The sequence below is a fragment of the Etheostoma cragini genome, chromosome 21 (genome assembly GCF_013103735.1).
Source record: "Etheostoma cragini isolate CJK2018 chromosome 21, CSU_Ecrag_1.0, whole genome shotgun sequence".
In the NCBI taxonomy this organism is placed as follows: domain Eukaryota; kingdom Metazoa; phylum Chordata; class Actinopteri; order Perciformes; family Percidae; genus Etheostoma; species Etheostoma cragini.
The window spans coordinates 11,180,016-11,197,475 of NC_048427.1; the positions used below are offsets into that span (position 1 = coordinate 11,180,016).

Here is a 17,460-nt window from a genome sequence, read left to right on the forward strand (position 1 = left end):
GCATTTTGGGTTTTGAAGAGGGGATTAGATGTATCTGGGAAAGAGCATGATGCCTGCTGTATAGACAGATAGATAGATAGATAGACAGATAGATAGATAGACAGATAGATACAAAAAAGTGCAAAAAGATGCCAATTTGGCTTAGATGAAAGTGGATTAGTTTAATGACTAAGATGCTGCAGGGGCAAAACGTTGCTTTACAGGTATCCAACTCCCCCCGTCAGACCCACAGTGCTTGTTTACTGCTAAGGTGATTCACAGACCAACTGAGGGACACAAAACACATCAGATGACCGCACTGCTTACTGTAACTGAAAATGGATCATTTTCATTTTCTGACAGTTCAACACAATTCCTCTTCATTTGGCAAAATAAGTTGTATTTGTACACAGCGCGACAAAAAGAACAGACAGAATAAAATGCTTTCATGTAAATTTAGATTAAATAAATAATTAATCCTGATAAGAAAATGACAAAGAGCCAAAACAGAATCTGATCTAAAAATAGCCGAAAGTAATAGTAGTATTTCTTAGAGTACTGTTTACTCGTCCCTTGCTGTTAAAGAGTCATTTAAATACTGTGGCTAAACTAATTTGGCATCTCATTTTTCCTCCTCGTCGTTTCTGTTCAAAAATGATATTTGAAAGGCCATAAATAATCACATAGGCAGCTGCTATGACATCATCACGGCCAGTATGCTACTGACATCAGCCCAGAGAGAGCGCCTTAACTGGAAAGCTTCCACGTGCTGTTATGGTAGGTTCATTACAGCAAGTTATGAGCAAATAAACACTGCTGCTGTCTGTATGGGGGTTGTGTTTCATGCTAGCTACAGTTAATAACTTGCCTCGTGTAGATTACAGTAGTCAAGACACACTGACAGTGAATGCACAGTCAAATCACACAAGATATATTTTGGGAAATTTAAAGTTGTTCACAGTCATTTTCTTTTTAATACATTATTTTCCATATTAATTTCCTCTAAAAATAACAAGGCTTGCAGCTGTGATAGTCACAGCTACAGTTCCCTCCCATACAACTAGCATTTTGAATCATGGGCTGAATGCTGCTTTCTCATAAGTAGTTGTCAGTCCTTTAAAAAGCTGCCCCTCCTCTACTTTGACCCTGTCTGGCTTTAAATCACTGATGACTGGTGACAAAAACCTTAGACAAGTTGACTGTCATTAGGGAGGAGTGTGTTGGAAAGGTTTAACGTTTACACGCCAATTTTGCGGGATGAGTGTTGAGACTTTAAAACCCCTTCATCTTATTTTCACTGTGTAATGGGCTTTGCTGGACTTGTCAGCACACCACTCCTTATTGCAGTGCACAATTTAGTTATTTATCTCTGCATCTGTCCCTAAACTTTACAGATTTAAGCTAGGCCCTTTTTACTTTTTTATACCAGGCACTAATTTTCTTGACAATGTGCAGCCACACGTATTATCCACGTAATATGGATGCAATCCCACTTTCCTCACTGTATGTCTGCACCTTGCACCACTCTCTCATTCCCAGCCAAACTCAACTTCAAAACTTAAAGTATAAGAGTCACATAACAACCCATTGTGATTTTAAACAGCACAATGACTAGTCGTACAATCACATGAAACAGAAGTGGCAACATTTTCACCCTTAACCTGCAGTGCAACACCATATATTTTCCCGCTCTATGAATTACTTCTGTATTTACATGCGACATGAGTTGAAATGTTTTTTGAGCTGCTTTACTTAGCAGCCAGATCCCACCCCCAGCTAACAGCTATAAATACTTATGCAATAACCCCTTGATCTTTTCACCCTGCTTTTTAATTACCCATAAGTTGATAGAGTTTCTCACACCTGAGCGTATCACATTTAACTGCATCTCGCTGAAGTCCCAACTTAAAATCATAAATCATTATTTAATGTACCACTGCCATCGAGTGAGTTACCTCATGGTCAGCAGGCCTGACACCAACCCCCCCCCGGAATGTGATGCTGTTGCTCCAATGTCATCAAGCACATGACGGTTGGAAGTGTAGGTGTGGGCCATGGTCAAAAATTCCTTCCATCATTGTAACCTGATGAAACACTGCGAGGAAAAGTTGAACCAATTCTGCTTTATGGCGTTTTTCCAATGCCCCAACGCTGTTCATCTTTTTGAGGATAAAAAAAAGCCTTCACATGAAATGATAAAATGTTTAAGCTTCTTTGGGACAATAAACCATGCTTAAAAGGCAGAAGCTCAGATCCAGAAAATACCCTTGACCAAAAATCAATCAGTAGGAAGGAAGCTAGTTCCTACTTGATCTCATACTATTAATTGATGTGTTCTTCTAATATTTGTTGAATAGTAGGTGGTGGAAAAACAAACCACTTTCCCACCTTAAATTTAAACTCATCAATACTGTATCTTATTAGGATTTGATAATGTCAGGTCGCCTCGTAACTTTTATGGTCTGGGACATTGCACACACTAGATCAAGTTGTCAGTGGTAAACACAGAAAGGTAAACAAGCAGTAAGATGAAGACTTAGAGTACCTTAAATGACCTCCAGAACCAATAAAGATAGAGGAAATGCAACCCCTATAAAACAAACATAACTAATTATGCTTCCAGAAATAAAATGGAGACAAATACATCCAGGATATAATACTACAGAGAACTTACATACACTAGCAACAATATAATGTAGGAAATAAAATAAAGAAATTTCCCCTAAGGAAACAAAACAGAATAAAAATCACCCAACAAGCATATCTATCAATTATACATCTGCAACAACTTTGCCAGTGTATATGTATAAAAACACAGACTCTGAGGGGGAGATTTAACAGTGAGGAACAGCTGTTCAGAAGTTTATTACACCGCTTCATCACAAACTTGTTGAAGATGATCAAGATTCTCACCCCAAGTGGATTGATTTAGCAGATGCTGATGCAGATTAACACTCGATGCAGGTGTTAAATCCTCCTACGGGGAGTGTGAAGTATTTACAAAGTCTTAGAGATTGCAATTTTTCTCTTTTTGTGAAAAGTAACACACTTTGTTACTGTTTTGGTTACTTAGAGATAAACTGTTATGTAAGAAACAGTATGGGCTTAAACGTTGTGGCATTACATGCAATGCTAATAAAAGATCAGCTTTTTGCATGAAGACCCAGGTGAGCCCAGTCCGTCTATACTGCTGGGACACCTGTTCAACCAGGACAGGTGTCACAGGTTTGTCAAACCAGTAAAGCAAGCAAGGTCAAAGGGTCTGACTATTCAAGGAAGCTGTGCACAACTTGAGAGAACGTGGCATGACTTCAGGGAGGTCATGAGACACCGATCCTGGCCTTTAGCAGCAAGTGCAGGGACCAAAGAAGAAACTTGATGAGTCGGATATATTATATGCCGCTATTCCAGTTGAGAATTTCCTTTTACCAGATTTAGGCCTCAACAATTCCATCCACAGTGCTCCACACCCAACCAAGTTGACTGTCATGCTCTACAGCGCCCAATTTGGCCAAAGAACTTAATGGTCATTCTGTAAAGATAGTGCAGTAAATGTATGTCACTTTAAAAGACCAGAAATTGTACAGAGGTTTTAATCTAGTAGGTAGGTAGGTAGTTCTATGGACTAATAAAAAAAAAAAAAAAAAAAAAAAAATCAGACACATTCTAAATATTACTGAAATAATCATTTTTTACAAAGCCATTCGTTTCAGATAAACACCCAGTTAGATATCATGAACCAGGTGTAATTAAAAAGAAATATGGATCTAGATCCATCATTGCTCAAAGTGATCTAAGATGTAAGGGACAATCCAAATTAAATTAAAAAGATACAGTGTCTACTAATACAGTTTCTAATTGTCTTATTCTGTTTCTAATTCTCAGAAAAACAGGATGGGCAGGGTAAGTCAGCTGTTCCACAGGATTTGCTCACTAACTGTTTGTGCCAATGCATTTTCACACTGTGACTTGATAATGGCTCTCACATTTTCACTTTTGCTCACATACTGTATGTCAACTGCCAAGCAAACCCAGCTTTCACTCTCTGAGGGTGTGCAATCAGCATGCATATTTCTTTATTAATAAACTTTTATTTATTAGCTTTTATTCATGTATGCTTGCATGCTCTTGTATGCATGTTTCTACCATTTTGCCTTCAGATATTTACACTCAGAATCTGTTGTACTGTACATATATCCGAATACTGGAGCTATTTACTCGACTGTCCTCAAAGGATTTGACAACACAGACGGCTTATTGAGAAAAGAGCTTTGGTTTTCACAAGCCATGTTTGAGTGTGATCAGGTGATACCAGCCTGGATTTTATGTGGGACACACCGATACAATCTATTTGAGTTGGAGTGTATTATACATAGGCTATGTTTCCCAATGGGGCCACCATGTCATTACCTTTCATTTGATATGTCTAACAAAAAAACACAAATTTTAGCCCAACGGGAGCCAACTGCAGAGGTTGAGAGACAACGATATTCTTTTTCTATTCTCCCACTTTTCTGTGAAGCTGAGTTAATAACAGTGTTAATATGTGAAATGGAGTGGGTTTGAGTTGAGTGTTGGGAAGTGCATTTGAACTAATCAGCCAGGGTAATTATCTGAATAATGCAGAACAAGTGGTTTTACTATAGATAATAACTTGAGCAATTACTGTGTCAAGACGATAGGCCCATAAGTCAATTACATCATATGAGACAACATGAAGCCGCTGAAGGGGGATAATGCAATTATTGTGCTACTTTAATTCAGCGTGTTTGCCTTACTTAGCTAGCCAACAGCATGAGTCACATGTGAAACTACATCTTGAGTGTCTGTTAACAATCTAATGTCAGAAATCAGCAAAGTGACTCTGCACATGTGTCTTCTGTGTATGACAGCATCATGTGAAGCCATTTCTTTCTGTTTTGTGTTGAAACCAAAATGGGAATACATGTTCTTGTTTCCTGATTTTGAGTTGTGTAGCATGTTGAACTTGTTACTTTTGGATTTTACAGAAATTGTCCATATGCACACAGCAGACAAGACAAGCTCTTCTGTGTCCATATTAATAGAGGCTACACTGTCTGACCGCAACTGGATGCATTTTCCACATCTGTGAAGTCTCACTCTTTGGTTTATATTTTACTGCAGGCATGTCAAGTGTGAGCAAGTGTTCTCTGTTTATGTATTTTGGTTCAGTTTGTCCCTAGATGTTACCAATTGAGCATTGTCCAGGTCACATCGTCTTTCTGTTTCCAACCACTTAACCATGATTTTTATTTGCCCAGCAGAAGCGCAGCCAGAGACAGATGGTAGGCACCTCTTAGCATCAGGGAATAATACACACTTTCCATTACCTTTCTCCTAAGACTCCTCATGTATACAGTGACTCATAAAACCATATATTGGGAGCTAATTTTAACTAATTTTCCTTAGATGCACCCCCCACAGATGGAGGTAAGGAAGATTCCTGTACACTTGAATATGGCTGTCTATATAATTCCCAATGTATTCACATATGAGTGCATACATGTGCTACTCTGTGTGGAAATTACAGTATCTGCATGACTGTGGTATGTTCTGTTTTCCTTGTTTTGTTATGTATTCATGAACACCCTAAAGACACACATTTATAAGAAAACAATGTCTACTATTGACATTAAATTAATCTCTCTATGCATACACTGTATACATGAACAACACACACACACATACACTTTCAGGATTATGCATTTCACACTGAATGTCTTGTGTTTGTCATCACTGGAGTACTACTGGATACTATACTACATGATACTGTATTTGTGAACTAATCATTGGATTGGTTTTACAGTTTGTGCAACATGGTCAGTTTTGTAATGTACTTTGATGTCCTGATTTCCAGGTACATGTCAAGGAAAGCACTTCAAATATTTGTATATGAAATGTAATTATGCATGGTGCTTCTGTTTGTTTATTGGTCGCCGCTGCAACTCTACGTCATCACTTGTGCTACATCAAGCGTTTGCTTCCTAGCTGCTTTTGTCAGTTACATTTGCTTCCTTGTCTGCAGCAGATTCAGAAGCCGATGGGGATGGTAAGGAAAGAACAATGTTTATAGTGATGTGTCCGTTAATTTATTTGTGCCCTTCTAAAAAGTATGGTTTGACTTTTTATAACATTGTGTATAGTTTTGGTATTATGTGCTAGTCGAGATGTCACATAATATATGAAGTGTTAAGTGGACCTAGGTCTATGTTTTTATTTGAAATCTTTTGACTACTTTGATTTGGACTGAAATTACAGCATGAAATACACAATTTACTTAACAAACCAAAATCTTTTCCTAAACCTCACCAAGTAGTTTTGTTAGCTAAATCTAACCATACCTGCCAATTCAAATGAATGTCAAAGGGTTACCCAGAGCATTAAAAACGTGCCACCAACAAGTCCTGACCACATGGCCCATATGTGATGAGTTGAGAATGAGTATGTGTTTCCATAGTTGTATGTAAGCCTTTCGGCTTTTGTCAGCAACTCTGTTCTTACTGTACTTTGCGTGTAGATAGATCCAATGAAAGTCTCTGCTAAAAATCCCCATCAGGGCTTGCAGTTTTTTGTAGCAAAAGAAAAAAAGTGCTGACTAAAATGCTTTCATTTGCAGTTTAGTGTGTGATGCTGTCAATAGCCGCTTTCCAACCAGAGGGAATTTTTGCGGTTCCTAAAACATATTGTTCCTATTACCTTTTTTCTTGTGTTCACTCTAGACCAATTTGGGGATTATTGAGTTCCTCCGTCCGCAGTTCTGTAACTTGTTCGGGGCCTACTCCAGGGAAAGGGTTTACCTTTTCCCTTTTCCAAATGGTGACCTAGTCACGCCGCCACAGCGTTCCATCTGTAAAAGCCATGACGTCTTAGCAAAGCATACTTGAATTACTATGAGAATTGACGGAATGCTGAACTCTGAAAAGTGGACTGATGTGGAGGTGCTGGCGCTGCTAGCCATGTTAGCCACAAAGGAGGTGCAGAGGGACCTACTAAGAGGATCCACAAGAACCATTAAAAATCTTTGGAAAAATCTCCACTGAGCTAGTGCAAATGTGGATTTGCATGAGGTGCTAAAGTGAAGTGACGACGATATAAAGACCGTTGCCATGTTGATCCCTAACCCCTCCTACCAGCTCCTTTGGCCATGTTGCCAGTGCGAATGCAATTGACAAAACCCGTTTTGGGGGACAGCAGTTAGTTTAGAAGTGGAATGTTCCTGCAACTACGTTCCTGTAAATATTTGGTTGGAAAGAGGCTCTTGGCTCATTCACCTATGTCTTTTACTGCTGGTACACCTCAATGGCAAAGTTTACTGTTTATTTTCTTTAAGAATTTGTTTCTTATGTGAAGAGTGCTGCCAATCCCATCCTATCTGTGAGCTATGATAGCAGCTCTCTTTGGCCTCTTTCCCTCTGGCAACTCAAATAATGAGTGGGAACACAGTTGTGCTATATATGTAACAGTCGTTGTGAAACAATGGCAGCTGTTGCTGCTAACATACCAAGTGACATTTGAATAGATGACACTTTTATTAACATCAGGCTGTACTAGGAAACTGCAAGCAGAGCTCAACCAGGGAGGTCATCCAAGATATCATAGTCAGCAAATCAAAGTATCCTTCGATAAGACATAGCTCAGCATGAGCTGGGACACAGAGTGGAAAGAAAAGACAATCACATTGGCACAGCATGATTATCGGTAAACTGGAGCATGAAACAAAGAAGCAAAAGGCCTCAGCAAGTGCAAACTGTGCACAATTGAAACACCTTGTGGTTTTCACCATTAGCCATGTGCATCCCACAGTGGGAGCACTTGCCGTTTCCCTTGGGCACGCTAGATATAACAAAACGCTATCTTTTTATGGTGAAGTGATTTAATTCAAATTATCAGCGGGTGGTTAGCATGGCTAACACTCCAGTGTAGATGCAAGGCGATCCATATACATCTTTATCGGTGGGAACAAGCTTACAGTACACAGAGTGTAATCTGCCTTACCTTACCTTAGAGTTATGGAATCATTAAGTTACTCTTGGGATATAATTTTAACGACAAAGCATGATGTATATACACGATATATACACGCAGAAGCCATTGGTGGTGGTTTGATTTTTTCATGGCTACCCTTTGTTTGACCCCAAAGTCGTGACTCCGGAGTCACTCTGAGTACGCCGTCAATGTGTCTGTTAGAGTGGAATTTCTGTGTGGGAAGGTGGGAAGTGCTCAACATACCAATGCTGACCAAGGCCGTTTAAAACTATACAGTACTCATGGGGGTAGTGTGTGTGTGTGTGTGTGTGTGTGTTTGTTTGTGACAGTTTTGGGACACTTGCACCAGTATTGGAAATGTTTTAATGATAAGAGCATACGTGTACAGTTTGCACAGAATTGCATTAGACTTAGGGTATCTTGAGTTGGAAATGCACAAAACTTAGATAACATTATGTTCATAACATGTCGATGCCCTGAACAAAATTTCTTTCAAGTCAAATTTTAGTGGTTTGTTAAGGCGGCCCGTATTCACATGCTCTTTACGGGTTAAAGTAATTTCCTCTTTTGTAACAAGCGGCCTGGCAATATCAGTCCAAAAGAAGTAAACGTGGTGATTTCAATTTATCACAAGTTTTGTGATTAAACATGCAGTAATTAACACATTTGATTACTTTCTGTTTTGATTGATAACAGTTACGATATAAATTCTGTTTTGATTGCATTTCCCTGTGTGTATTAATGTAATAATTCTACATAATAATTACTCTTTAATTGCTGTTCACTTGCACTTGTTTGACCTCAAGAGTTTACACTGACTTATGGTACAGTATAACCACAAATTGTTATACTTCCATATGTTAATTTGATTTTACCAGCAGGAACAAACCCAGCAGAGGGTAAGGCACAGTCCAGGAATTTGACCATCCACTGCATACAAATATAATGTTATAAAATGCAGTTGTATGCATCCCATGTGTTATGTCTTAGTCACACATCATGCCAAATGAAGATGTCAACAAGTTTAAGTATGAGATTTTGGGTATGTGTAAAACAAATTAGGGACTTGCACTGTATAGTATGACTGTATTCAGATGCTAATGCTAATACCTATTAAAATAAGTTAAGTATGCAATGTTCACTGGTTTGCACCTTGAATGCTACATCTTTGACATGGGTAGAAAGTGCTGATAAATGGAAGTCAACAGGTGCAGTTGAAGATTTATACTTAGCTCAGTCAGGGTTCATTAACACATTCTAGACCTTCTAATTGGTAAAGATACTTTGCTGAAGAGATTATGTGTCATTGGAACTTTGGCTTGCCTGAATACCTGAAACACCCACAATCCTCTCTTATTTTTGTATGTGTTTGGAGCTGTGGACATGAAATGTATTACTGTTCACACAACTTTGTGTTCGGAAACACTATATATGTTCAATGTCTCATTTGCTGTACTTATTTTACCTACTGCACATACAGGATAACATGAATTAAAAGGAAAGACTTATCTGTTATTTTTGGGGAAAACAAACCCAATCACTGCTCCACTGGAAATGTCCATAGGAGCACAGTGCAGCAGAGCACAGTAACTCTTTATTTACTTTCGTTTGTCCTTTACTTTAATGCAAACCTTAGACAAACAACAAAAGAGTAGCACAGAACATTTGCCAGAAGATGACTTCTCTTTAAATCTATAGGATACTTACATTTGCAATAAGCAAGAAAAACCATACATACAATTGAAAAAGCAAAAACTGTTATGATACAACTTTTAATAGTTTTTTGATAAATGTTCTAATTTAGCTTAAAAAATGCTAATCTTTGATATGCTTGACATCTTGTAATGATACCTCAGCATTAAAACTAAGCAAGTACTGTATGTGCAACATTTTATGTTAATATGTTTTCAGAAACTTTTTACTTGTCATAGTTCCTCTTTTGGTGCTTTTAACCAAATGCCATTTGTTTCTTTAGGATTTTATGCGTTTCATATATACTGTATGTGCAAAGTCTGTGTGATTTACAATCTTCAATGGTTGTTCAAATGTCCAAACATTTTAAGGTGTCTTTTGCATTTTGGTTTGCTGCACACCGTAGTTGCCAATGCTGTTTGAGGGCTCTTGGGTATTTTTCGTTCAGTGTTTAATTTAGCTGAATCCATCAAAATTGATTTAATAATTGCAAGAGTAAGCAAACTAATTAATTCTCTCTTTTCAGAGCAAGGCAGCTCTGAGCTTACTGGGCTATTCGTTGAGAAGCCACCAGAGAATGTAGTCGCTGTTGCAGGTTGGAAATGCTAATGTATTGGCAACAGGAAACAAAAGCAATCCATAGTGTAAAACCTGATTATGTTATATGAATTAATTGCTACTGGTGCATGGCAGGAGCGGATGTCACTCTCATAGCCAGGGTCGACTCCAGCACCTTGACTAGAAAACCCACCATGAAATGGCTGAAGGGAAAGTGGATGGACCTTGGAAGCAAGGCTGGGAAACATATGCAGTTCAAGGAAACTTATGACAGGAATACTAAGGTGTGTGTTTGACCAATCTGTTCCTCTTCCTTCCTAACTAACTGAGAAGTACTAAGTCATATTTTTCCCCTGTCCCAAAGATCTATACTTATGAAATGAAGATCATCAAAGTGGTCGCAGGAGACGCTGGGGGTTACAGGTGCGAGGTAACGGCAAAAGACAAGTGTGACAGCTCCACCTTTGAGATCTCTGTTGAGGGTGAGTGGAAACAGACACTGGCCTGCTGAGACTGCCTCAGTTTCCATACGTGCTGCTGTTTTTGATGTGATCCAGCCCTAATGTGCGTTTTCTGCAACTTATCTTGTTACAGCGGCACAGCAGGAGCAGCAGCAGGCAGATATTTTGTCTGCCTTCAAGAGAGAGTAAGGGCGCTGGGGTTTGCATTTCAGCCTGTATCAGTAGTTTATGTGTGCCTGTGTGAGACTACAGAAGAGGGAATAAACACACTATTTATAGTGTGTGTCTTTCAGCACAGGTGGTATGACAATTTAGTAAATTGAATATAACATATCAGAGGGTATGCCTGATCTTAGTTACATGGTATTCTTTGCACACTGTATCTCTGTTTTTATACACAGGGGTGCTGGCGAGGACGACGGAGATCTGGATTTCAGCGCTTTGCTGAAAGCCACTAAGAAGTGAGGAGCAGAGCATTATTTAGTTTGCAAAACTATCAGGCACACAATTGTTTCCTTAAAAGAGGGGCTTCTTCAGGACCAATTACACACACACACACACACACACACAAACATATACTGTACATAAAGTAGTTACACATATAAACACTGTACACACGCGCACACACATATATACATGTATCTGTTTCCTTCGACCGACAGGAAGAAGAAAGTAAAAGAGGAACCAGAGATCGACGTGTGGGAATTGCTTAAGAGTGCCCATCCAAGCGAGTATGAGAAAATTGCCTTTGAGTATGGCATCACTGACCTGAGGGGCATGCTAAAGCGTCTAAAAAAGATGAAGGTCGTCGAGCCCAAGCATAGCGAGGGTAAGTCATGTCAAGCAAGAGGTGAAGGGAAGGAAAGAAAGAGAGATTTAACCTCAGGGGAGGTGGAGAGGAAAGGACGGAAGGAAGTTGGCAAGGAAAAGCACCATGAAATGGGACACAGAAATAAGAGAAGGGAGGTGTTTGAGAGCTGTTAAGATGATAATTTTTTTTTCTCCCTTTCTGCATGTAACCCCAGCTTTCCTGAAGAGGCTCGAGTCTTGCTACTCAGTGGAAAAGGGCAAGAAGATTGTCCTGAGGTGTGAGGTGGTCGACCCCGACACCCAGGTCAAATGGTTGAAGAATGGCCAGGAGATCAAACCCTCAGCCAAGTACATGCTTCAAAGCACAACCATATATACATCAATTATCGTTATTTCAAGGACACTGATTTTTTGCATCTTTTTTTCCCTGTGCTAGCTCCATGAAAGACATTTGCTTAATTAGACTGTAGCATCAGGCTGTCTCACATTAATCATTCAAGCTTCGATGGACTTAATGGGCAGCGTTTTAAAAATACCATGCTAAAAGTGTCGGTGACACAAAAGCCATGCTCAGAAACGCTGCCATCAACATGTTTTATTTTTAGGCAGTCATAGGGCGCCTCAAAGAGGGTTAAGTGAGTCTCCCCGCTGAGACATCTCATGGCAAAACCAATGCAAAAAGCACCTCTCTCAGTGTTGCACTAAGGCTTGATATAAATACATGTGAACTTCAATAACAAAGCCAACAGTCAGTGTTGGTCAAAGAGCCATAACAGGCTGGTTTAGTACAATAGGAAATCAGGCTCATAATATAATCAAATAAGTATCAAAAAACCACACTAAAGCGGAAATTACTAATAAAACATGAGTAAAACAATGTAAAATAAGTGTGAAGTAAATGGCAACCAGCACATTGTCTGTGAATTAAACACAGCACATGTTAATTTCAGTCCAACCTCAGTAGAAGTTTAATATTAGAGACATTCTCACACCTTGCCAGTGCCACTATATCTGGACTGTTATGACCATTGACAGACAAAACAATAAATTGTTGGCAGACCCACATTTGTAATTCAATTCTTTTGTAAGAAAAATTCAATAAGGTCAATATTTCCATAAACATACAATCATTACCCTAACAATCACATAATCCTTTATAAAAACACAGAGTTTATTTGGCTTACCAAGGAAGCATGTGCACAGGGGTGCTCACAGGAGAATGAATGAGGCTGACACACCTGTGCCTCATTAGCCACTTAAAGTTTTAGATGCTCTCACCTTGATTGGCCAAATTGTGCCTGGGTCCTAGTGTTCACCAGCTACATAAGTTTAAAGGTCTTATATAATGTGAGCTCATTACTTATTTATATTTTATAGCTTAGTTGAGAATGCATTAACTGGGCTCGCTTAACAAAAATTCAATCTTTAAAAGTAATTGGCAACATCACATATGTTACATTTGAAAGACAACCTAAATTAGACTAATATTTTTATCGTGTTTAATTGAAGACATTTGTACTTAAACATGCCAATGTGTCGATGAAGCTAAACTTGAAAGTTTTTGTCACTTTTTAAGGTACATCATAGAGTCAAGTGGGAATGTCAGAACCCTTACCATCAATAGGGTGAGCCTGGCTGATGATGCTGCCTATGAGTGTGTGGTCGGCGAGGACAAGTGTTTCACAGAGGTGTTTGTCAAAGGTACAGCAGCTTTTCTTTTTTGACAATTTATCAGCAGTAAAAAATCTGACATAATTCAAGTGAATTTGTAAACCATGTAGCATTAACATTGAGTTTCATAAATTTATGAATTTTAACGTCCCTCTTTGCTATGTTCAGAGCCCCCTGTGACCATCACCAAGCTGATGGATGACTATCACGTTGTCGTTGGAGAGAGAGTGGAGTTTGAGGTTGAGGTGTCGGAAGAAGGCGCCAATGTCATGTGGTCAGTATGTCTGTAATTTAACAATGTACTGCATAGGCTCAATAAAGCTAGAAACGGCTTTATGCTTTAAGTCCATTCACCATTCACCATCATAAAAAATGGGGAAAAGGGTACAAGGGTAGAGTAAGATTCAAGGTGTGTGTGTGTGTGTGTGTGTGTGTGTGGGGGGGGGGGGGGGGGGGGGGGGGGGGGGGGGGAGTTGCGTGAGTAATCGTACACTTTATGCTAACTTTGCTCTTAGGTTTATTAAAAAAAATAGAAAGTACCCAGTATTTGTATGTATGATAAAGCATGATACTGTATATTGTTATCACATGAAAAGAGCTGTGTGTTCGTGTGTGTGGGTGTTTGTGTGTTTGTGTGTGTGTGTGTGTGTACTTAATCAGATTATAGGAAGAACACAGACATGTCCTGGGGACCTCTTTGGGGATATAAAATTAGATCCCCACAGGGGAAACCCAAGTAAACCCAGGAGTCTTTCTGAAGGTGCCTGTGTGTTTTTAGCATTGGCCCATTGGACATGAAACATCCAATCCTTTACAGTGTAAAGTACACAGCTCACTAAGCACAGACTTTTTTTCAAATTCTCATTGATGAATGAAAGCTCATTCATATTATGTCCAAAGCAATGTTTTAGCAGCCACTGAATGGTGCCAACATCACAGTACATCCTGTTAATTGACATCAGACATCCTGCACACTGTTTAGTATTAAACATTTAGCGGGGACGTGTTTCAAAGAGATGCACTCATTTTCTATTCATTTCCAGGTTCTTTGAGGATATCGAGCTTCACAAAGACAAAGACACAAAGTATCGCTTCAAGAAGGATGGAAGGAAGCACACACTTATCATCCAAGAGGCCACACTGGATGACATTGGAATGTACCATTGTTGGACAAATGGGGGGCATACCAAAGGAGAGCTGGAGGTGGAAGGTACCACTGGAAAATAATATGTTCTAAAATTTGAAACAAAGACTAAATAACTGTTAAGTACTTTGTCTTAGTTTGTTAAAAAGAATTAGTGTGCACACTTTAATTCTTAGAGATTTACTATATTTAATCTGGTTTTCTGTCATTTAAATGCAGTTCTGAGGATGCAGCTGAATTTAACTGCTGGCCCAAGGGCTTAACGCCTCTCTTTACCAACAAGCTAACAACTCATGGCAGTGGGTGTCAAGACGTTGCCATCATGAGCCTTATCCTCAGCCTGCCCCCTTACCTTCACACGCTCTTCTTTCCTGCCTGAATTGTTCTCTTGTGGTTTCCAATGTCTTATTTAGAAAAACAGCTGGAGGTGTTGCAGGACATTGCTGACCTGACAGTTAGGGCAACAGACCAGGCTATGTTCAAGTGTGAGGTGTCTGATGACAAGGTCACAGGAAAGTGGTTCAAAGATGGAGTGGAGGTCTTGCCAAGCGAACGCATTAAAATGACTCACATTGGAAGGTACAAGGACATATGAATAGTTTCAAAAGCGTTTTTGAATATTTCTCATAATTGTGGATCAAACACATCCTGTGTTTTATTAAAAATGTTCTCTGTTGCTTACTTCAGGTTTCACCGGCTGATTATTGATGAAGTGAAGCCAGAGGATGCAGGAGACTACACGTTTGTTCCTGATGGATACGCTCTGTCACTTTCTGCCAAACTCAACTTCTTGGGTGAGAAAGAAAGAATGAATACAAATTTGCTGTTGTGGATGTGTGAGTCATTACCTGCCTACATATTAATGGAAACTTTTTTTCTTCTACAATAGAAATCAAGATCGACTATGTGCCCAGACAAGGTAGGGAGCCTAAATGGTCTCAGTTCACAAATACTTCAAAACTGTTTTTAAATCTTCATATCACATATCCCACTTCCATAAACAATCTCTCTCTCTCTCTCTCTCTCTCTCTCTCTCGCTCTCTCTCTATTTTGTGCGTTGTTCATTAACCAGATCCTCCAAAGATCCACCTGGACACCAGTGGAAACATGGTCTCCCAAAACACCATCATTGTGGTGGCAGGCAATAAACTCCGTCTGGATGTGGAGATCACAGGAGAGCCAGCACCTACCTGTGTTTGGTCTAAAGGAGATCAAGTAAGGATGTGACGAGAAAAATATGAACACTTATTTGTTAATCCATGATATTGGAAGGTGAACATCTTTGTGCTGTATGGCCTGTTTTTTGTTGTGCGCTCACTATCTCCTCTCCCTCTTTGTCTCTTCCACCGGGCTTCATTTAAATGCTACCTCACCAGCAAACAAAACTGCTGTTCTGTTTAGATTTGACCCAACCAATGTGAATGTATGTGCCCACAGGCAGTCAGGGGCACAGGGGTGCAAACACAGGGACTGGAAATGTCTGTGCCCTAGGGGGACAGCTACATGCTTGTTTTGCCACAATGTCACATATGGGCTTTAGACCACTGGTAGGCCAAAGTGCAGCCAAAGTCTCTCTCTGGCTAACTCAACTGGCCCATAAATGCCCTTCTCATCAGCCCCATCATCTCTGTGATTTGCCCCAAATTCTCTCTGGTTACCCTGTGTGCCGCTGTGGGTTAACTTTAGGGGGAACCCTGCTTCTGAACTTGCACATTGTAGAGGAGCCCCTTTGTAATTTTCACACCTCCACTTTAGAGAGCCTTTGCACATACCTGACTAAAGAAAGCTGTGTTTTAAAGCTGAATTTTAGGGTCAAGTTTAACTCCACCCACATTTTATGAAAATAAATGTCGGTCTTAATCAACCTTGACTCATTTAGTTAGGTGTGCTTGACTCAGATGATTGCATCTTCAGCACTACTTTAAAATACCACTGCAAGTTACCCCACACTTAAAAGCACTTAAATGCTGAAATTAGTTTGCTGTTTGTTAGCCAATTACAGACACTGAAGGGCGCATAAGGGTGGAGGCCAGGAAAGATCTGAGCTGCTTCGTCATAGAGGGGGCAGAGAGGGAGGATGAGGGCAACTACACCATCTGTGTTACCAACCCTGCCGGAGAGGACAAGGCTATGCTGTTTGTGAAGATTGTGGGTATGTGAAGATCTTATCATAATGTCAACAGGCAATCCCGTGCTGTGATTTGGTGTGACGTGGTTTATAAGTCACCAGTTGTTAAATAGTTCACATGTATTTAATGTGGCGGTTGAGACGGTTCAACACAAAAACAAAAGCCACAGACATAGCATTCACTTTAAACATCTGTTTACTGTAACTATAACCCCCCCCCACACACACACACACACACACGTACTATCCAAACCAACTGTACCGAGGAAATTTGCCACTGGGAGCTGATCAATAACCAGATAGATACGGTTAGCAAGTTACAAACACATGACAGTGGGATATACAGTATATTTGTGTGATTTAACAGCTTCACTTAACTAGACTTCACTAAACTACACTTTAAACGTAGCACTCGGGCATTAAAAGATGCTGGGCGCCATTTAGATAACGTTTTAGCTGTTGCTTTGTAGTCTAAGGGAAGAGTATGGACATGCATATGAAAATAAAAAAGATGTTGGACCTCATTGCTTCTTTGATACAATCATTTAGCGTCAATAATCATAATTAGTTATGTAACACTTACTTAACACACAAGAAATTTCCTCCTGTCAACAACACACTCACTTCCGTCGGCGCTTATGTATTTGTGTTGTAACTTTTGCGTTTGTGTTGTAGCTTTTGCGTTTGTGTTGTAGATTTTGTGTTTGTGTTGAACCGTCTTGGCCACCGTAATTTTAAGCTTTTCTGATGTACATTAAAACTAACTGTTATCGTGTTTTAGATGTGCCTGACCCCCCTGAGAATGTCAGATGCACATCCGTGGGAGAGGACTGCGGCACCATTGTTTGGGATGTCCCCAAGTTTGATGGCGGTGCTCCACTCAAAGGTGAAGAATGAACATTGCCTTCACTTGTTCATATTTAATGGGCTTTGCATATGGGATTTTGATAACATTTCTTGGGTTTCTGGGTGTATTCAATTATTATTCTGCCTGTGTTTCATGGTTTCTT

General features: G+C 39.7%; 1 protein-coding gene across 25 annotated transcripts in view; it reads left to right on the top strand.

Moving 5' to 3' along the window:
• Positions 1-17,460, top strand: part of mybpc2b (myosin binding protein Cb) — a 21,627-nt gene that overhangs the window by 429 nt on the left and 3,738 nt on the right. The window contains exons 2-23 of one of the 25 annotated variants that reach the window (XM_034860309.1): positions 3,865-3,882; positions 4,430-4,453; positions 5,262-5,285; positions 5,410-5,430; positions 6,026-6,049; positions 8,868-8,885; positions 10,205-10,273; positions 10,372-10,520; positions 10,601-10,718; positions 10,831-10,882; positions 11,099-11,158; positions 11,360-11,526; positions 11,723-11,855; positions 13,084-13,208; positions 13,347-13,452; positions 14,222-14,388; positions 14,736-14,901; positions 15,010-15,116; positions 15,212-15,241; positions 15,395-15,537; positions 16,315-16,474; positions 17,232-17,336. In XM_034860309.1, coding sequence (XP_034716200.1) covers positions 3,865-3,882; positions 4,430-4,453; positions 5,262-5,285; positions 5,410-5,430; positions 6,026-6,049; positions 8,868-8,885; positions 10,205-10,273; positions 10,372-10,520; positions 10,601-10,718; positions 10,831-10,882; positions 11,099-11,158; positions 11,360-11,526; positions 11,723-11,855; positions 13,084-13,208; positions 13,347-13,452; positions 14,222-14,388; positions 14,736-14,901; positions 15,010-15,116; positions 15,212-15,241; positions 15,395-15,537; positions 16,315-16,474; positions 17,232-17,336 — 1,986 coding nt within the window. The remainder of the gene's footprint in view (positions 1-3,864; positions 3,883-4,429; positions 4,454-5,261; positions 5,286-5,409; positions 5,431-6,025; positions 6,050-8,867; positions 8,886-10,204; positions 10,274-10,371; positions 10,521-10,600; positions 10,719-10,830; positions 10,883-11,098; positions 11,159-11,359; positions 11,527-11,722; positions 11,856-13,083; positions 13,209-13,346; positions 13,453-14,221; positions 14,389-14,735; positions 14,902-15,009; positions 15,117-15,211; positions 15,242-15,394; positions 15,538-16,314; positions 16,475-17,231; positions 17,337-17,460) is intronic. The other 24 variants (XM_034860310.1, XM_034860311.1, XM_034860317.1 and 21 more) reach the window with 24 other exon arrangements.